The 21942-nt window shown below is 39.5% G+C and overlaps 1 protein-coding gene across 8 annotated transcripts in view; it reads right to left on the reverse strand.

The window, feature by feature from the left end:
* The window catches only part of EFNA5 (ephrin A5), a 213114-nt gene extending 196443 nt beyond the window's left edge, over positions 1–16671 (reverse strand). The window contains exons 1-2 of one of the 8 annotated variants that reach the window (XM_066987636.1): positions 16654–16671; positions 14674–15912 (exon numbers count right to left, since the gene is read on the reverse strand). In XM_066987636.1, the coding sequence (XP_066843737.1) occupies positions 14674–14798 (125 nt within the window). In that variant the 5' untranslated portion in view covers positions 14799–15912; positions 16654–16671. Of the gene's footprint in view, positions 1–10542; positions 13342–14673; positions 15913–16025; positions 16045–16106; positions 16208–16264; positions 16422–16472; positions 16628–16653 lie in introns of those variants that run through there. The other 7 variants (XM_066987638.1, XM_066987632.1, XM_066987633.1 and 4 more) reach the window with 7 other exon arrangements.
* Positions 16672–21942: the final 5271 nt, after the last annotated feature.

Below are 21942 nucleotides of genomic sequence, written 5' to 3' on the forward strand. Positions count from 1 at the left end.
CATTTACCTCTTCAAGCCGAAAGGCAGCCATACGATTTTTCCTTTAGAATGGCTGGAGTCTTGCCTGAACATACTTTCTCACGTTAGACTCCACTCAAAGTTTTGAGTCAGACTGACAATCGACTACTTCAACAGGAAAAATTACAGCTTTAGCTTTAGTGGTGTCAGGATCTTTTGAAAAACAGTTTATGTCAGCCCTTGGGGTTAAAGGTCATGCAACAGCAGAACAGATGCACCTTTCCACCTCCCATCTTCCTTTTTTCAGTCCATGGAGGTTTGATTGTTTGAGTTGCTTTATTTGATACTGTTGCATTATTGTCTTGGCATTTGTTTGATTTTTGGCATTTGGTAACAACAGATGGGGTTCCTGACTGCTTTCTATTCCACCTTTTCATTTTAAGAGAATGCAGGAATGCTTATAACCACCAAAAAATAGGTAGAAAGAACCAATACAATTAAGGGAAGACGCAAACACATCTGCAGCAGAGGTTAGACTCCTGAGCAGCTTAAAAATGCTTGTTTCCAAAACAGAGTTCAAAAGAATACAGGCTTCCCTGTCCTAAGGAAATGTGTACATGCTCCCTTTATACAAAATTCAGTCTGCAGCAAATTTCTCTTAACCACCTTACACATTACATTCTCCTAACCTTATTTGAGGGGTGAGAATTTTAATCGATATATTGATAAACAAACTCTAATATATACAAAATAAATGTAACTATGACTGAAACAGTAGCTAAGATGGAACAAAAGTTCAGAAGAGGAAAAAAAACATTGAGTAACTTACTAAGGAAGTAAAAGCTAAAATGAACATTGCAGAAGTGGTAAATGAAAATAAAATGAAAAATCTCTACATAGAGATTTAACTACGTTTCATTTTAAAAAATTGTTTAACATTACTAATACTGTTTTTAAAATTTAGAGAGGAATGAAAAAGAACAAGGAACAGTAACATACTGTCCACTTAACAGCTGATACTTACTTTGTTCTCTTTTATTGCTGCCTAGACCTCAGAAATAAAAATTATGACATCCCCAATGATTCAGTAAACTCAATGGAAACTTCACGCAAATATAGCGCAGCATCTGGTCACAATATGTTAACAGACTAAATAAATACTACAGAATACTACTTACAGCCTATTTCCAACCACATACTATGTAATACTACAGAAAAAGGTAGTAAGTAACCCTGCATTATCACTAATCAGAATATTCTGTATTGCTGAGGTATTTTCTCAACTGACAGGTCATATTTGTCTAAACATTATTATTGCTTCTGATATATTATTTTGATATGGACCAATATCCATAGTAGTAGTAGGTAGGTATTGAAAGAAAGGTACGCTCTCAAATATTGAATTTATCTTTAAAATAAATATTTTTTTTATTTCTTTTCCTTCTCTAAGGTAGAAATGTTTCTCAGACCACAACTGGTAAGAGTACTATCCCTAGCAGCAATCATAGGAAACAGCACTGATCTCTAGCACATTTAACTGAAAGCAACAGAATTTTTTCACCCAGGTACCTCACTATACTCTGGGGACTATGACACTACAATGAATTATTTTGTGAGTAACATTTTGGTTACAGTCTGGAAAACAGAAGACATTTTGACTTAACAGTAGATCTACTCCAATATGAAAGAAAAGAAATAACTTAAGATGATTGGGTTAAACCTACCTAATACTCTCTTCTAAAATTCAGGTCTTGTAGGCATTCACATAGATGTATAAAGAAAAAAAAATCACACAAACTAGATGCAGTATTTCCTCTTTCAGACATAACAAGACAAACAAACAAACAATTCTTAATTGAGCACTGACTGCAATGGTCAGATTTACTCAGAGAAGGTACAAACGCAAAACTGGTTTCATCAGTAATAATATATTAGATACAAACTCTACACCTAAAACAAAGTACCCATGAAACTGTTCCAAATGCTTTGTTCTGAAGAAGGCCATTATATCAGCACTAAATCAAGACAGCTAATATGAAAAATGGAAAACGGAGATTTCTTTTTACAGTAAGCTATAAAATATAGTTCAGTCAGAGACAGGGTCTGAAAAAGTAATATTAAAGTGATGGCGTAAATCACAAAAAAGTGTATTTTTTTTTTAAAGCAAAATATCATGCTTTGTACTAGAAACAATGAATATGGAGATCCTCTTCATAATGTGTTCCTGGCAAGTAAGTTTTATATGGTTGAGATATAGAGAAAAGGTTCGCTTCGAATTTGAATGCAGTGAATAGCCAGGGTATAATGAGAAACAAGTATGATCTACCTCTCTAATTAATTTTCCTTCTTCACCTACATTGTCACTTGTTATGATAATGTGAATCTTAACCTTAACGAGAAATTTCATACCACCTTGATTAAAGATACTGCAAATAACAACAGTCTTTATATTTTATTTTTACTTTAATGAGGAAACTCTTTATGCTCTCAAAACCCTCAACAAATGTATGGAACTTCTGCTAGTGAAGAAAATAACATATCTGCATCCAACTTTTGTGCCAAGTGTTAAAAGACTGATTTATATTTCATGTTTTTAAATGAGAATTATGCTATTAAGCGTGTTAGAAAATGATCATGTTCTCTGCAGGAAGTGTTCCTGTATTTTTTGTAAATGTAGTTTGTCTGGGGACTGTTTAACACTTAAGTTCCTCAATAAAATTGTGTACACATCCTTTAAAAGGATTGTGAACTTAACATAATTATTAAACTTTCACACTATTTCAAAGATTTATTTTTTTTTAATCAACTTCACAGAAAATTTTCAAAGATTGCTAGGACCCTAAAGACAACTCATTACAAATACTTACAAGTAACATTAAGTTGGGTCCACTATCCTACAACAGAAACTATAAAACATGACAAAATTTTGTATATATGTATGACGGATTCAGTTTAATAATTAGGACTTTATTTTTTTTTTTAAATGAGACTCATTTTTAAGAAAAGGAGGTGTATTTCATCAATGCATGTCTTTCCAAATTAAATGTGTCACATTTCCTAAAAGATGTTTCTTCCTCTCGTTATGTTGTATCTCATAGCCCCTAGACATCAGCAAGTCCACTGGAAATCAAGAAAAACATAGTATTTGATATTGCTTTAAATGAAATTGCTTCAAGAAAAATTGCTTTCTTATTCTTCCAGCAGCCTCAAAACACAATACGAAAAAAAAAAAACAAACACAAAACTACAAAAAGCTGTCAGCGTTTTGGTAAACAGGTAACAACACACATTGTTATTGTATTAAAAAGAAGAAGTAAGATCCTCTGGCAAAATAGTAACTTTTATTTTGTAGAAGATTATTGTTGTATTTTGTAGAAAATAGAGAATTATTTCCTGAATACAGTGTTTCAATTATTTCATTGAGAAATGGACTCTATCATATTTGGACACTCACAAGATCCATCTGGTCTTTAACAAGTATCTTAGCCAGGAAAGAAACATGTATCACATAGTGCTTTGGAAAACACATAACCTGTATCCTAATTTTGCACTACTGATTTTAGTTTCGATCTTAATCATTCTTTAGCACATACCAAATTGTCCCTGACTACATACGGTGCCCAGCACAGCAGTGCCTCACCGTATGCTCACCACCTAGGGCTAGCCAGCCCACACTGCTGACGCTGCTGGTGGCACAGTGACTGTTCATCCACTGGGTTCACCTCTATCTCCTCAGCTCCCCAAAGCTGTGGGTCACAACCCTGCAAAAGCAGTTTAAGAAGGTTCCATCTAGATATTATTTGGATCCGTTGAGACAAATATCCACATACGTGGCTTGGTCTCAGTAGATTTCAGTTGCGTGGTTTGCAAGGCCTTGTGGAAGGAGGCAAGCCTAATGACTGGAAGTCCCGCTCATGAGCAACACCATGCCATTGTGACCACGGGACCTCAGTCAGCTCCTCTCCAAACCTGTGGGAGAATCACTTCCCTTCCGTGGAGACAGATATGAATGCTGCCTAGAATACTGCAGTAAGAAAGCATCAAAAGATGGCAGATTAAAAACAAAGACCAACTTTAGATCCTTGGTATCCATTGAGCATATAAGGCAAATAGACTATGATTCCTCATTATACACATCAGATCCTACAGACTTCACCTATTCAAAAAAAACAATGATAATAATAATAATAAAAAATAAAATAAAATATAAATTTACACTGTTTTCCTCAAGCAGCTTTAGGGATCATTTTTTGATAGGTATTTAAGTACCTAAAGGTGTAAGAAAGCAGAAATAAAATCTAAGGCAGCTAGGTACCAAGCAGTCTCAAAAATCCCACACAGCTCTTCTCTGTAACTCCAGGTACCTAAACATATTCAAAATCCTGGCTCCAAGGATCTATTCTTTTTAAAATCTGTGGGCTAAAAAAATTTGCTTAAATAAATTATTAATTTTACAGGCTACAGAAGAAAAACATTAGTAAATATTAGTGCAACGGCATGACTTTACTCCTTCAATGTCTTTTAAGTACAGCATTCTACAGATAATTCACTCTCCAGCTACGCCCTCATGCTTACATTGGGAAATATCTGTGCACTAACAAACAGAACTGGCACACACTTCACCAGAGTCACTGCTGCAACACTCCAAAATCTTAACCTCCTGATTTCACTGAGGATGACCCGCAGGCCGTGGACTGAAAACAGAAAAAAGGTGAACAAGCAAACTTATCTGAAAGCACTAGCTGCTTTCTTTCAGCATTTTTTATCCAGTTTACTATGCAGGACACAAGCAAAAGAATACAAAGGATAAGATGATTTGCACCCACTTAATAAATGCAGGCAAATACCAGCTTTGATCTGAGCAATTTTATTGGAAAGCTCAGTTCACCAGAAAGTGTGCAAGAGAGAAAGAAACAGAGAAAGGCAAAAGTGACTGAACGTAAAGGGAAAAGTGCGTGCAACTTAGCCATAAGTGAGGGGAAAAATGCAACCCTAGAATTAAGGTCTTTTGAATACAGGAATAATAAACTTCCATGTAAATGTCACTTCACTATGACTGAGTTTCCCCAATTGGGTATTGTATATATATAATTTTATATATATAATTATTAGGCACACACTTTCCATGTTCTTTACCCCCAAAAGCAAATCTGACAATGGTGACAGCAGAGTGTGTAATTAGTTTTTATTGTTCCCCTGACAGCCATAGCTCTGGAAGGACCCCTTGCCTTTTCCATTGTAAATGTTATGGAAAAATACACTAATGACAGGCATTTAATTATGGGCACAGCAACCATGATGGGAGCTGTGCCAAAAGTGATTGGCAGAATTGGATACCAGATATTCACAGCAATGGCTCCTTTTTTCCCCATACCTTGTAACCCAGATTGCTGAAGATGTGTTTTTGTTTAATGTATCTTTTCTGAAGCTTCACTTATAGGTTATAGATACTATCATCAACCACCAACTTAAAAACAGACAGGAACAATAAATAGACAAAATGATATTTTTTTTGCTCAAAAGCAGCAAGAGGTTTTCTGAAAGAGCTCTACCAGCGACAATGCCATCAACATAAAAGAAATCCCCAACAACTCTGGCACATAGATGACATTTTTATTTGCCTTTTTTTTTTAATATACACAGATACAAACAAGAAGATATTATGTCCCCTTAACACATCTTTATTAAATATTTACAACAAACTGTCCCACATTCAACTGTAGTTGCTGAGGTGCTTTTTTGCCTGATTAATTAGCAATTGGGAGACACGCTTTTTGGCAGCTTTTGTATCCCTATTATTTCTTCTGTTTTGGCACAAAAACTCCCTTTTGGGAGCACCAGTATGTGTACTGTACCCCGCTTAGTGATGGATCACTAATTTTTAATAAACTAAGCCCCAAGAGAACTATAAAAAGATGTATAAGTGTACTGGAGCAATAACTGTAAGCAAATAGAAAAAAAAAAAAGGGGGGGGGGGGGGGGAAGAGCTGTTGCAGTACATAAAGTATGAGGTCTTTTCCAGATCACGCATGGACAGCCTATCTAGGAGATCACATGTATTCCAAAGACACGGGCCTGAATTGGCTTTTAAATACTTGCTCCAAATCTTTAAAAAGCTTTAAGAAGGGGACTAGCTAATGTGGATGCGCATTTTCCTTGAAGAATGCTATATCTGAATGTCCCCTCACTGTTTCTCATCCCTCCCCCATCACCAGATGAATGAAATTACTCTGTGAAGCAGATCTCTATGAAGAATGACCACACAATTCTGGACCAAACGGTACTAAGTCTATGTAGCAGTCACAAATCCCTGGCTAAACCGAACAAAGCAACATTATTCCTAAGTGGTAAGTTTGGGAATATAAAAGTGAAGCTGTCTGTCTCTAAAGTGGAAACTTGCAAATAGCTGTAGAGTCAATGTTGGCTCTCCATCCCCCATCCAGCTGGCTCTCATATCAGTAACTTCAAAAATGCAGTTTGCCATTATGGTGGCTTAAGGCACTTTATGGGCCAGTGCAATGACCATGCTGTGTGTGCATGTCAGAAGGTCAATACTTTCAAATTCCAGAGTCTCTCTTTATTTCCTTCTTTTCTGGAAACAATAGGAAAGAGAGCAGGATTGATAGTTCCTACTTTGTTAACTTCTGCTCACCAAATGCCCTGCCTGTATGAATACACGACTATTTTTAAAATTTGATTAGACATCAACTAAAGGGGGAAAAAAAAAACCACAAAAAAAAAACCCAATGCAGCTGTTTTTCCCGCTTATTAGCAACATTAATTAGGAAGTTTCTTTGGAGCAACTTTTAACAGTTCCATGGAAGGCAACATCATTAAAGCTGTTAGCAGTCCTTACCTAACACTGATTAACCAGCATAGCAGACTGATAGCTGTACTACAAAGATCATCATCAAACCTACCAGTAGGCGAAATATTTTTTTTCTGCCTCCTCACAAAAAAAAAAAAGAATCTACATTTTATTTACATAGCACTACAAAACCAGCAAAGCCTTAGCCACAGATGAGGATTTATTTGTTTAGTTTTGATGAAAAAATTTAGAATGTATTTAGCTCCTGCTTCAAAGGCATAGACCGCATACAAGGTACCCAAATTTATTTACAAAATTTAAACAGATGTAAAGAAAAAATCAAAATGAAAAATTCTGTGTACAGTACAAATACTGTAATAAAAATTAAAATATATTTCTTAACAATTCCTTGTGTGATTAGATAATGGGATTAAGGAATGTGTGTAGAGAGAATGGGAAAAAATCTTCTGAACCATAATATTAACAGAAAAAATACTACTTTGAAGTCCACAAAAGGAAAAAGGTAGTTTCACTGTTACCCACAACGGAAAGGCCACAGTGTTCAACTACTACTGATGAGCAAACCACATAATATGAATATGCCTGCCACTGCCCAGCATCCACCCAGAAGCAAAAAAAAAAAAAAAAAAAAAAAACCATTTTGGGGAGGAAAAAATATATTCTTTTAATGAACAAACAACATCCATGCTACACTGTAAATATTAATTATGACATAAAATACATTCAATCGAATGTATTTCTTAATTGTTATGAGGCTGAATTTTATCAATGAAAATGGAACAAAAAGATATTTTAGCATACAGTGATCAAAGCAAACTTATCTACTGATTTTCACTTCATCTGATGATTCACAAGCAAATTACTCATTCTCTGCACTCCAGCACCACTTCATTACTGACATAAAAAAAATTAAAATGGGGTCTTTCAAATAAAATGATTCTTCAAGAGTCCAATATAAAAAAAAAATAAAAAAAATTTGAAAGTTAGTCAGTGATGAATGTGTATTTTTTTAATTGTAAGTATTACTATCAAACAGTTCTTTGTCAGATTAATATGCTGATTTAATGATGGAAAGTAAAATACAAGAAGTAAAATGTAACTAATACTGTACTTATAGGTTTTGTCAGTCTACGATCCCTTTTTTTTCACACCATATACCAGCCTGGATAGGTAAATTCTTCTCCCAGATTATACTGCAAGTGACAGAATAGGAATCATAATCTTGACTTTTCCAGTAAAAATCGCCAAACCTGAAGAATTAGCTGTAAGAAGTTGCTGTTAGCTATTCAAGCACATCTTGCTAATTAACAGGGCTCTTGTGTATCTTCTCGTTAGTTGATTTCTCTTTTGACAGCATTTTTACTGGTCATGCATTTAAACAGAAAAATGGGCATAAAACTCCTATCATATCAGATAACAGAAAATGGGCATCAAACTTTCTCTACATTTTGCAGCAGTCAAAAATAAACAAACTCATTTTTTCATAAAACTAGGATCTAATGATGGATTTTCATCAACCTGTCAACAGTAAAATATGATGGACATTTCCCCAGATGAAAAACATATAGGAGGTTTACTTTTCTGTTATTGGAAACCATGGTGTTCTATAGAAGCAAGATAAAATCTCTGTCCTCACAGACTAGCATCATTTGTATTATTATTATTATTTTAATTTTCAAATACTTGATTTTAACACAAACAATTTTTAAAAACATGTGGGAATAGGAATTTGTGGTTTTGTAATGTCACAACCTATGCTCAGTTTCTTAGAAAAGGATTTCAGACATCTATCCATGTTTGCATACTTTAAAATAATACCCACCATTTTAAATGAGCTCAATTATAATCTAGCTTTTAGAGACTACAATGAATAGGGAGAATGCAAAAATGCAAGGGAGACTTCCAATGCATGAACGGTTCTTTTCTTCCATCCAGTAATGCTGAACTGCATTACAGTAGGGTTTACTCACAATAACTGTAATATCACCAGAAAGCAGTTTCAATAACGTGTCTGTTTATTTTAAACCAAATGTTTCCACTTCGTTATATTGGCGTGCTGCTGACTGACTACTTTTTAAGCAGAAGTGCAAAGAAAACTTAAACAGGACCCTTTATTATCAACAGTGAATTAGACCATTCAGAAATACTGGAAGATTAGATTAATCGTGAGAATAAAGACATTTGAAAAAAATGTTCAGAACAGGACAGCTGAAGAAGAAAAACGCAGTTCCAAAATATTTCTCTTTGCCTTAAAAAAAATCTGAAAAACTAACAGTGAACCAGAAGAGCAAGACAGGTGCATCTCACAGTTATGGAAGAACTACTGACTACTCATGCTTTCACCATGAAAGGTTGTGTCTTTGTTAGCATTTTCTCTAAGGAGATCAAAATGACCAGCCTTCTTCACGCGCTTTGTTGAAGCCTAATATTTCTACCATGCAGTACACTGCCCAGTGACACCGGCTGTTTCAGGAAGAAGCAGTAACAAGGTACTCTAATAAGCCCTGAGAGTTCTCAAAGCACATGCCTGTAATCTTCTCTGTTTCATTTTACATCTGTGTGCCTGTGTGCTTGGGCATCCACCCACCTGCCTACCTACTGGCCTGGGGGCTGCCAGCATGCAAAGGAAGAGCACAACGGGAAGACTGCCAAGAACCACAACACAGATCCCACTTTTTTAAAATAAATATATATTGTTTATTTTACTACTGCGATTATTTTAAGCCAAAAAGATCTGTGCTGGAAGACGAGAGCTGGGAATGAGTTTGTAACAAACTATTTTCTCAATGTTAAGTTCACTGATTAAAAAATTGTAGAGATTTTCTTCCCATACAACAATCATGATTTACTCTATGCCGCACCTCCTTCTAATGACACATTTCAATGCATACATACGTATATGCTTGCTCACATATATATGCACATATACAACCACTGAAAGCCATGCATATCCATGTAATATGCATATACATATTATATACTTCTCACCTTAAAACTGCAAGGACCGTGACTCCGGAAGGACTAATTGCATTCATTCATTTTCTCAGCCCAGCATGAAGCTGGTAGATTGCTGGGATCACAGCAAGAGGGGAGGGAGAGGATGGCTCTTCTTTATCTGTCCCTCCCCATAAGGATACAGGGCTCGCAGAACGAATGCAGTGAAATGTCCTTGGTATGTACATTTGCAAAAGATTTAATAAGGAGCATTTCATGAAAATCATTTACCACTGAACAAGGTGCCTTTCACACAAAGGTGGAAGGCAATGAAACTATTATTCTTTGTGTTTCTTCCGTAGAATGTTTCAAACTACCTCAAAAGTGCACTTTTAAAATAAACACCAAACTTCTTTTGGAGACATGAGGTGTTGGCAAAACTACTAAGAGCAAAGAAAGTAGGTGTTAAAGAATCAAAGGCTCTGCTACTGATCTTTTAATTACAAGAAATCAGTCAGAGATTCTTTCAGCTCTTGAAGCAAGCTGCCACATAAAATGCTCCCAAAACATAAGCCATACTGTTTGTACGGCTCACTTACTTAGGGGGTATTATGCCTCTCTTGATATAGAAATGATGTGGAATACCAAACCCAAAGCAAATGTCTTGATTTTGTCCCTTTTCACCCCCAACTTCTTAGTTGTTCTTACCAAACTCAACTGCCTCTTTCCTATTCCAATTGTATAGTTTCCCTAATCTCTGTATTTAAGCAGAACTATTTCAAGATGGAAAAGAAAGAAGAAAAAAATAGAAGATGCATGACCTCAGCATATACCATCAACATGCAATGGTGAAATCTTCAAATGCACATCAGCAAATGGAGGATGCTTGTCCGTCTGTTCGTCCATCCATCCATCTATCCAGCCAGCATATTCCCAAGAAGTGCCAGGCATGCACAGGCAGCCATGGCCAGAGCTTCTCAGCGCTGGGTCTGTGCGTTTGGTGGGTTCGGGGAGGCACTTAAGTACACATCTATTCACCCACCAGCTGCAACAGAACTTAAGTATTGCAGTATGCAGTTCAGTGGGGTCAGATGCTTTTCTGACTCAGTGCCTGAACACTCAGTTGCAAAATGCTCCACATTTTAAGCATCCGGGTAGTAAGATTCTGGTCTATTCACAGAATTTTCGGAAGCATCCACTCATTTTCCTGTTCACTGATACCCAAGTATCTCTCTTAACAAGAACTCTAGCACTGCTGATCGAAATATGGTACCCAGGTTAATACTGGCAACTTACCAATTGAATATGACATGATTTCAATCTATTCAATTCTCTAATTAACAGCTGATTTCTTGATTTTATTATCCACCTAAACACACACACGAAGAAAATGTATCAGCATCCTATATCTTTATGATTCTCTTGTGAAGGTAATTTTATACACAATTTTCTTCTGTAAGAGATAACCAAATCCAATAAGACTCCTAATAAAAAAATATTTGCTTTCCTGAGACTACAAGGTTTGGCCTCTATGTGTGACCAGAAACTAGACTTGAATGGCAAGTCTTTTTAACTACCGTGAAACCAGTAACAATTTATGAAGCTACAAAACCTGCCACTGAAATAACTTACAGGAAAATACCTAAATACCAACCACAACGTTGAAGCACAGTCCTGCAAGCAGAAAAATGTAATAATAATTACTAAAAATAGCTCATGTTGAACCTTGACAAGATTAACAGCAGTAGCAAGTGCTAAGCAAGTCGACTGCTTCAATATTTGGCTCAGTTACATGATATTTTGGCTGGATTTTCATTACAAGGACACCAGCTATCAGGATTAAATGCATATGCTCCATTACCAAACAAACTTCCAAAAGTATTTTAAGCATTGGATTCAGAGGAATATACTGTGACAAGAGCATTTTCCTCTCTTCTATAAGAATACATATGCAGACGGTACTGAAAGACATTAAAGGGGTAATTAGAATTTACATGCACTGAATTCTAAGCCCAAGAATAACAAAAATATTAGACACATTTTCAGGCATATTCCATGAATAACTTTCAATCCACGCACACACACAAATAAAAATAGACGAAATAACCTTATTTTATTATACTTCAAAAGTCTGATACTTAAACATAATCCCATCTGGAATTGGACTACACCAGTTACAGTACTTTGTGTATGCTGATAATTAAAATACGAAACAGAAAATAAGGAACGGGAATGCTTAAAATGTTTCTAAGAAAAGACGCTCTGTAACAATATTCAACTTTCTGTTACTTGTACATACTAACAATAATGATTCTAGAACACTTTTTAATTATTCTAGCAGAACTTTGGCAACCATTCAAGAAATGTAATATGAACTTGTTAATAGACTCACAGAGTCTTTTTAGTTACCAAAATATTGTTCACACAAGCAGTACTTATCAAGTTGGGCCACTCATCAACTTACTATTGTATCTTTTAATAAGGATGAGATCTTTCTGTATATTTCATTTGCTGGAGTTTCACACTACAAAACTAAGCATCGTGGTATCCGAGATAAATTGAATCATTATTAAGTACTTCAGACGGGGTTTTCATGAAACCTTACTTTACCTTGCCTTTAATCACTATCAAAATGATGAAGATTTCATTTCTAAACTTAGTTAATTAGTTCTACACTGGTTGTTAATTTTTTTGAATAAGTACAACAAGAAAGTAAGCTAAAGAACTGTGGCCGCACTGGTGTCTATAGAATGGCAGCATATTTTGCCTTCTAATTTCAAATCGTTATCTCAGAGTAAGCATTCCTACTTACTTCTATGGGTAAAAAACCTGACTGTCCATTTCCTGAATCTCTCTCTAGAAGCAGATAAATCACTTAGGAGTTATTCCTACAGCACTGCTAAATGACCTAAAACCATTGGTAACGAACGCGAATTTTGCCTTCACCTTACATCCTGACAAAATGATTTCAAACCAAAAGTGTTTGCTTTTCTTTGGGTCTCCCCAGTCTAACCAATGAGGTGTTTGCCTGTTTCTCTGTAATGATCATGCAACTTGAAAGGCACACAGAATAAAACAAAGGAGAAATATAGCGGCACCCTGCTCTTCCTCACAGTTTTAACTCACGGACAAGCACCACATGTCCAAATAGATACTTTCTTTGTGAGAGGGGGCAATGAGTATTTTAAGAGAGAAATAAGCATTTGTTTTTCAAGGGGAAGGTTTGGAAGCATCTTGCAATTAAGTATTCCTCTGGTGTTTGGAAGAATAACAGTACTAAGTTTTCTCTGCAGTCTGCTATTTTTAATGTTGGACTAAGAGAAGATTTCATTAACAGCGGTAAAATACCATTAAACTCATTAAAATCCTCACAAATTCACTCAGTGCATAATACCCACTGACTAGATGAGTGCTGCTTGTACCTTCAACTACCTCTACCCATGTGCAGTTGTCGTGTGAGCTCATCATACACGAGACTGCAGAAGTTAAAAATCCTGAATGTGAGGTTATTTTTGAAGTATTTTGTTTAACTGCTACATCAGCAACATGTGCAGATCATTTAGGCAAACCTATTTCTTTCAACAATCCCTCTTCTGCCCAGTGGGATTTGTGAATATTTTTTTTTCCAACAGTAACATTTCATTTTGCCTAACAATAGAAAAAAAAAAAAAAGAAAAAAAAAAGCTGTTTTTGAGAGAGAAGCAATTTTTTCAGATGTGTGGTATACGATGCAACTTTTTGTCTCATTTACAACGAGCAATTTTTTTCAAGCAACGCATGTCAAGAGAGGAAAATGTAGAGACAGGCACTTAAAATTATAGATGCTCATCGTTCCCAGGCACGGCTGCTTCTTTGGATAAATACTTTTTTGTCCTAAGCTTTTTGTGCCAGCCATGTAATGCTGAGGCATTGTTAGCAGGAACCCAGCATTCAAGTGCGGGACAGAGCAGCTACCTCTCCACACTTGGAAATTCTGCCCGTAACCTCTGCATCACCTATTCTGAAGCCACTCTGGAATACCGAGTAGGGGAGTTTTCTGCAGGCAACACAGACCTATTAAAAAACATGACCTGTGACAAAAATCAATGTGCTAATCTCAAACCAAACAGCAGTATCAGAAGCATAAAAAAAGAGATAACCTAAGATAAAATAGCCCCAAATTTATTTAGACTAGCTTGACATGGGTTTTTTTGTTTGTTTTTTAAGAGAGAAAGAAAGGGAGAAAGAGGGAGAAAGAGGGAGAAAGAGGGAGAAAGAGGGAGAAAGAGGGAGAAAGAGGGAGAAAGAGGGAGAAAGAGGGAGAAAGAGGGAGAAAGAGGGAGAAAGAGGGAGAAAGAGGGAGAAAGAGGGAGAAAGAGGGAGAAAGAGGGAGAAAGAGGGAGAAAGAGGGAGAAAGAGGGAGAAAGGAAAAGTCTGTTCACACGTACTTTAACAAGGAAAAAAAAAAATACCCGGGTGACTTTTCCTCCAAACACACGGATACCATTTGGAGCAGCGCTGAAATTCCCCGATGCTAAACGCGAGGGGGAAACTCCAGGAAAATCACGGGAGCCTCCCAAAGCGTGCTCGCTCCGCCGCGTTGCAGAGGCGACTGTCAGGAGCGGGGACGCCGTCCAGGCGCCCTCTTGCCCCCCCGACGGCCCCGGCCCGGTACCTACCTCGCCTCCTCTCGGCTAGCCCCGGACCCCCGACGGGCGGCGGCGGGGAGCTGTGATGATCCGGACCGATAAAGGGGAGAGACCCCCGGCGGGGCACCAGCTTCCCCCTCACCCCCCCTCCCCAAAATTTATAATAATTAAAATAAAAGTTTTCCGCCCCATCCCGCAGACGGGGCATCTCCCGCAGGCTCCGGGCTGCAGCAGCCGCCGCCGGCGCTCCCCTCGCTCCCCGCCCGGCGCCTCCCGACCCCCGTCCGCGTCTTTTTCTAGTCCCCCCGCGGCCGCCCCGCGTACCTGGGGTTGGTGCTGTTCCAGTAGACGGCGTAGCGGTCGGCCACCGCCTTGGCGCCCGGCTCCTGCCCGCGAACGCACACCCACAGCGCCGCGGCCGCCAGCAGCAGCATCTCCACGTGCGGCATCGCGCCCGGCGGAAAAAAAAATTAGGGGAAGGGGGGTGGAAGGCAGGGGAGCGTGGGGAGGATGGTAAAAGGAAAAAAAAAAAAAAAGGGGGAAATGTGGCAATAAAAATAAAATGAAGGGGGCAGAGAGGGGGAGGCTGGCGGGAGAGAGGGAGGAGGGAGAAGCGATGGGCTCCTCTCGGCAGCCGGCGGGGATGCGCGACCCGCGGGGACCCTCAGGCAGCCTCACCCCGGCAGGGGGAGGTGGGGGCCGAGGCGGGCGGCGGCGGCAGGCGGCGGGCGGTGCTCATTCACCGGGAGGCCGGGGCACGACATACACCGGGCCCCCGGCGCCGCGCCCCACCGCCCCCTGCGAGCGGCCCCGCGGCTCGGGGGCGGCCGCGGAGCGAGGGGACGGGGAGAGGGGGGCGCGGGGCTCCGCTCGCTGGGGGAGCCCGCGAGGGGTCCCGGCGGCGGATTAAAGACCGCCGGCTGGGAGAGGGGCGAGGGGGGCCGGAGGAGCTCGGAGCGGTAAGTTTGTGTCTTCCTTCCCGGCCCTCCGCGAATGCAAAAGCAAAGAGGAAATTAAAAAAAATAAAATAAAATAAAATAAAATAAAAGGGTGTGTGGTGGTGGCGGTGGTGGTGGTGGAGGGGCAGCAAAAGCCCTGAGGAGTTTGTTTGCTGCGCTGATGGGAGTTGGGGAGCCTGTTCTGCAGCGCAGAGTGTCTTGAAGGAGACTTTGTGGAGTGGTTTTCTCGTCCTTCCTGTTCCTGGGCGTTGGATGCACCAAGGACTGAGCAACAGCAAAGGCAAAAGGAAAAAAAAAAAAAAAAAAAAAAAAGGAGGGGAACAGAAAAAAAAAAAAAAAAAAAAGAACGGCCAATCCAAGAAATATTGCGGCGTGGAAACCAAGGAGATGGAAATAAAAATTATTTTATGGGAGGGCGTGGAGAAAAGCAAAACCTCGGAGAAGTGGAAAATCAAGCCTGCAAACTCCTCTGGTGATGCCGGTCCTGGTTGGCCTCCCCAGCCCGGGGGAGGGACGGAGCGGTGCGGCGAGGTGCGGAAATCTGCTTCAGCTTCCCGGAGCGCCTCTGTGATAAAGCAGGGTCCAGTCCCGGGAGCATCAACTTCTGCGGAAGGACAAAACAGTTTGAACGAGCAGGGAGGGTTTGGGAGGAAAAGAATCCACCCCTCAGATGACTACATAAGGAGATCGGGAAAAAAAAAAAAAAAAAAACACCACCCCGGTTCTTCTCGGTCTTGCCCGACAGCTGCTCCCCTTTTCCCTCTGAAGCAGCAGCAGGAGCAGCAAGGAAAGACGTACCACGCCAGCAGGCAAATAAATAAACTTGAATGCAGCGGCAGGCAGGGAGGGATCGTAAAGAGCGAAGAGGATTGGAGGGGCAGAAGTCACTTTTGCGAAAAAAAAAAAAAAAATCGCTTTATGGGAGGAAAGGAGAGGGAAAAAAAAAAAAAAAAAACCTTTACACAGTCACGCCCCCTTCTTGCAATGACCGGTCCCTTCGCTGCGCCTCGATCCGGCACCAGCCGCCTGCGGGAGCGGGCAGCCGGCGCTGCCGCTGCGAGACGGAGCCGGAGGCAGCCGCAGGGCGCGGGGGGCGCGGAGGTGTGCACGCAGGCACGCTCACAGCACACACTCACGCTCACACACACTCACACACGTACATACATGCACACGCGTGGGTCCGAAGCGGGATGTGGCGGCGGCGGGCGCCGGGGATGAAGGCGAGGAGGAGGAGGAAGAGGAGGAGGAGGAGGAGGCGCAGGCGGGCAGCTCGCGGCTCGATCATGTGGGGCTTCTGCATGCGGCGTGCCGGGGAAGGGGGGCACCCGCCGCCGCAGCCACTCACCGAGCAGCCTGCTGTTTGCTTACGGACCGATTCACCCCCCCCTTTTTTTTTTTTTTTTTTTTTTTTTTTTTTTTTTTTTTTACACCTCGACCCGATTGGCTTGCCGCACGAGAGGAGGAGGAGGAGGAGGAGTCGCAGGCTTCTCCCTCCTCCGTGCCAAAAAAAAAATATTAAAAAAAAAATAAATAAATAAATAAATAAAAAGAAACTCAAGCCGGCCCCACCCTCCCGAAACCTGCCTAAGTGAATTACGGAGACGCCGGAGCAGCTCCTGCGCAGCCCGGGTAACCGTTTCGGCGCCGGCTGCCACCCCCAGCGCCCCCAAACCCCCAGACCCTGTTCCCAAACTGGGCTACGCCCCCCCCCCCCCCCCCCGCCACCCCTCCCCCTCCGCGCCCGCGGGGACTCCGCAGGTGAGTGGCTACCGAGGGCGGGGCCTCGCCAGGGGGCGGGGCCTCTCCGCACGGGGGGCGTGGTCTCTTAACGGGGGCGTGGCCTCCGGCGTTGCCGCGGTGACGGCGGCCCAGCGCGGCGCCGTTCGGAAGCGCCCTGACGCCCCCCAGCGGCGGGCGGCGGCGCCTCACTGCGGGGTGGGGCGCGGGCGGCCCGCCTTCCCCTCCCTCCCCCTCCCCTCCCCTCCCCTCCCCTCCCCTCCCCTCCCCTCCCCTCCCCTCCCCTCCCCTCCCCTCCCCTCCCCTCCCCTCCTTCCTGCCTCATTTTTTTGGTTTTCCTCCTTTTTTTTTTTGACCTTTTTTCCTCCCGTGGAGGGGTTTGTGCTCTTCGCCCTCCCCTCAAGAAATAACCAGGACGAAAGAGCGCATGGTAAAGTTGAGAAGAAATACTGGAGTCCCTGGGCTTGTCGCCTGTTTATTTACCTTTATTCCTTCGGCCGAGGGTACCAGCAGTTTTCACATCTCTCTGACCAAAGGCCTAATGATTTGTGTATGTTTTGCCTCCCTCTGGTTTCCTCCAGCCTCGTTTTCAACACAAGTCCTACTGAGGATGTATAAATACATATATAAAGTATATCCATAAGTACATGTACCAGCCGAGTGCCCCAGGTTCAGCAGACAGAAACCCACCAACTTCTTACTCACTTTTCCATTATTAAAACCCAAACCAACCCTTCTATTTCTTCCTGTTTTTGAACTGAGGTCTCCAAACAGGGATGGGCACACACGGTATTTCCTTAGCCTTATATCTCTGGTGGAGGCAGACATGCAGGAATCACTTCCATTGCAGGAAAAAAATAAAATAACACAAACTTTTTTCAAAAAAATATATCCTCAGCTACATTCGTTAAAGGTTAATGATTTTCTTCTCTTTGTCTCTGGCTTGTGAGAAATGTCACAGCGAAAGAGTGAGGGATTGGTTTGTTTGACTTAAAGCTCCTTTTAACAGCAGAGCCAGAGCTTATTCCAGTATACAAAATACCCTCCAGGACTGTACTACCTGGGTTTTTGTTTAACACCTACAAAGGTGTGAAAAGCTATCAATAACTTGAAAAAAAAAAAAAAAAGACTTTAGCAGGAAGATATCTCTTTTTTCCTGCTTTACTTAGCAAGCAAGCTGTAGGTGGCTGTATCTTGTTAGTTTAGGGACAATACAAACACATAAATCCTTTGGACCAGAATAAGAAATATATTAATTCTGCATACAGAAAGATACTTTAATGAACAGAAAGTGACCTTTTTGTTACATCGTAACTGATTCATAGGGACACATCAAACGCCCAACACTCAAAAGCATGCCAACTTCTAGTCCACTCTCCATTTTTGCAATTACATGATCAAACGATTACTGATATCTCCATAGTTATGAACTGCCTCCATATGCCAATAGCCTCTGCCTTAGCCTTCATTTCATAGAAACATAAAGACTGTTGACAAGTGATTTGACATCAAACTATTTTGAATGCGGTATTTAGAAAAAATAGTGCATACACACAGAGTCTGCAGCTGCCTCTGACAAGCTTATGTAGCTGCTTCCAGATCTTCAGCTTTACAGTGTTAATCAGTATTTAACATACACTTTACAGCATGTACTTTCTTGATAGTTGCTTAGGCTTTCAGTGTATTGGATATACAGTGCAGCAGCCACTACGCTGATTGATCACATACCTCAAAATAATTAAACCAAGCACAGCTTAAGGCATTGTCTCAGGGAGAAGCGATAAATCTGTAGATATTCTTTCTCTACTGATTTCCTTGAAAATTTAAAAAAAAAAAAGAAAAAAGAAAAAAGAAAAGAAAAAGAAAAAGAAAACAAGAAAAAAACAACATAGTATTTCTATCATTATTCAGAAATACTTTCTGTCTTAAACAGATACAAATGACTCTGGAGGCGAAGCTCATCTTCATTACTCATGTAAGTAGTATTGTTAAAGTAATTTGTTTTGCTTATTTCACAAGAGCCATTCAGAGATACTTCAGCACATGTGAAACAGAAAATAGTGTAGATATCTCTACATTTCCCCCATAGATTTATTTGTTATAAATTTGAGTACAACTTTAGGAGTAAAAGTAGTAGAGCCCAGTCCTACTTTCTGTAAAGTTAATTCCACTGACTTTAAGGTAAACAAGTAAATCCTACATTGTTTGCTTATGTTAAAAAAATAGACAAAAAGGAAAAAACTTTTTGAAGAAATGGATGCATACTACATATCAATGAAGAGTGTAGTTGCATTTCAAATTTCTGTCTATATTTAGTAAAAATGTAATTTTAAATTGTGTATTTCCATTTCAGTATAATTTGATAAAAGTTAGCAGGACACAAAATATATAGCTTTATGATTTGTCTGTATTTAATAAATATCTTGATGTTTTGTATTAAAAGGACTACACAAAACTGTATCTTTTTTGTTGTTGTTGTTTATCTGTGATATGTGTTTTTCAGGACCTGAAAACATCAGGCTTCCTTATATTTTTAATTGCCTTCTGATCCCATAAATCATTCCCTGAAGCAATCTCAGCTTCAAGTTTTGCAAATTAATAACTGAAGAGAATGGTTAACCATTCTAAATTCTCTCATCTTTTACTGTAATTCCTGATACTGTAAGCTGTCAAAAAGTAATATAGAGCAAAATCTCGGACTAATTTCCATATGAGAGGACTAGGTTTCAAAGGCATAAATGATACTATTAAAGAGAATCACTAATTCTTTACAGAGAACTGTATCTGATTGCTGTGGACAAATATTCTTAAGTCAGATATGAGGTTTCTGGTTATGTGATCTCTCTGACTTAAAAGTATTTTTTCCGTCTCAGATTTATTTACCTAAAAGAGACAGTGTGTGTATTGTGTACAGTTTATTATTATTATTTATTTATTTATTCATTCATTCATTTTCTGAGAGGAATAAATAGTCTAGTGGAAGAGAACAGAATGAAATGACTGCAGGTGAACCTGACTCAGTATTTACTTGTGTGTGTCAGTATTTTCTGCTAGGATTAAATGAAGATTCCCTATTTTCTTAAATTGTCTAGCAACACCCTCACTTCATTAATACTCTTTTTCCATTCTATCAACCAGAGATAACATACATGTTGCTTTACCGTAATGTAGTGAGGGTTTACAACTTAATGTTTTCAGATGGGCTAACGTGATGTTTTTGCAGAGGGGTAACATGAAGATCTTTGTCTATTAAAAACAAACAAAAAACCAACCACCTAACACAAAATACAACAATAAATTATAGGCAATTTTGGGGGGAGATATTGTCCAGAGGCACTTTCAGGCTTGTTATTTCATCCAGAGACCATATGTATTTCTTTTAGCAGATGGTTCTTAAGAATTTATTATTGCTTATAAAGAAAACTATCCACAGTTACCAGCCTTCCTTCCATTCTAAGTTGTCAGTTAAAATCTGCATGTCTGCCCAAACAGTCTTTTTTGTGAGCTTCAGCTCACAAATTAGGAAGGACCTCTTCAGCACACATCAATTTGAATGTTAGTCTGAAAACTTTAAAAGTTTAATATATTGAGGGAAACTTTGGGAAGAAAGCAGAACATTTCCTGGCGTCATATTGGCATTTTATGATTTTTTTTTTTGGAAGTATGAGAGAAAAAGAATTATGAGAGAAGACATTTTCAAAAATACGAATGGAAGCAGGGTACTTAGAGATGATAGAAAAATCTACTTTGAAGTTCATATCTAATGTTCCCTCCATATACATAGCTAATAACTTAGTTACAATGTGTTACCATTCAAGTTTGTGTCTGTCTGTACAAATTCTTTTTTCATGTTTGCTGGATACCTAATTGTGAAGAATTAGGATGTGGACACACTTTTAGGAGCTCTAAATTAATGTCTATATGAAGTTAAAATATTTTGAATACTGTCATTTTGAAAGTCCACATGATGGCATTTGTTTCTTACCAGTTGAGATCTTCTGTACATTTCTGGGCTTTACAAAAATTACAGCCCATTACAGTGATGCATCATTAGTATCAAGTCAATAACAATAACTGAAATAACCCAGGGATAATGCCAAAGCGAGATAAACCATGGGTCTGGAAAAAATGTATAGCTTCCATTTTTTCCATTCACTCAAGCTCTTCCACACTCTCCAAATTAAAGATAATAACCAAAAGATCTTTTAAAAAGACTTTTGAAAGTTATTGCACAATCACAAATTATGACAGAGCCAGTACCTTACAAAAACTTCAATTTTGGTATTACCACCATAGAATCAAGTACTTAAACCAATGTGCAAGAAAGATTACGCAAATTATGTAAAACTAAAGTATGAGACAAGAAAAGCAAATGGACTCAGCAGACTGTATGAATATAGTTATCCCCAAGATTCCTGTCCACTCCTGCAAAAAGCTGTATATTGAACACTATACTCATTATGCAAATTATGTTACAAGAGCAGGCTCTCATTTCAGCATCTGTGCATCTCCTGTGATGACATGGCAGGATTGAAACCAGCTAAGGTAAATAATAACCCTTTTTGACCTTGTGATATTTTTATGTGGTATTTTGTGATACTTGCTGTTCAAACACTCATGCCAAGACTTCATTTTTCCAGAATCCACATGATGGAAGTTAGCTTTTCAGGACACTTGCTGTACACTGAGTAACTGCAGCTGGTGTAGCCTAGAACATCAGTGTTTGCTTAGGAACTCTGCTTTTAAGCAGACTTTTCAAAACAGACAAAAGGAGGTTTAAGAACAAATCAAACCTAACAACAACAACAAAGACAACCAGAAAAATGAGATAAACACCTGCAGGTAAAACTGAAATATTGAATTCAAAATAATATATGACAAGAAATAGGTGTTTTCA

Source organism: Anser cygnoides, chromosome Z (genome assembly GCF_040182565.1).
Source record: "Anser cygnoides isolate HZ-2024a breed goose chromosome Z, Taihu_goose_T2T_genome, whole genome shotgun sequence".
NCBI classification, from domain to species: domain Eukaryota; kingdom Metazoa; phylum Chordata; class Aves; order Anseriformes; family Anatidae; genus Anser; species Anser cygnoides.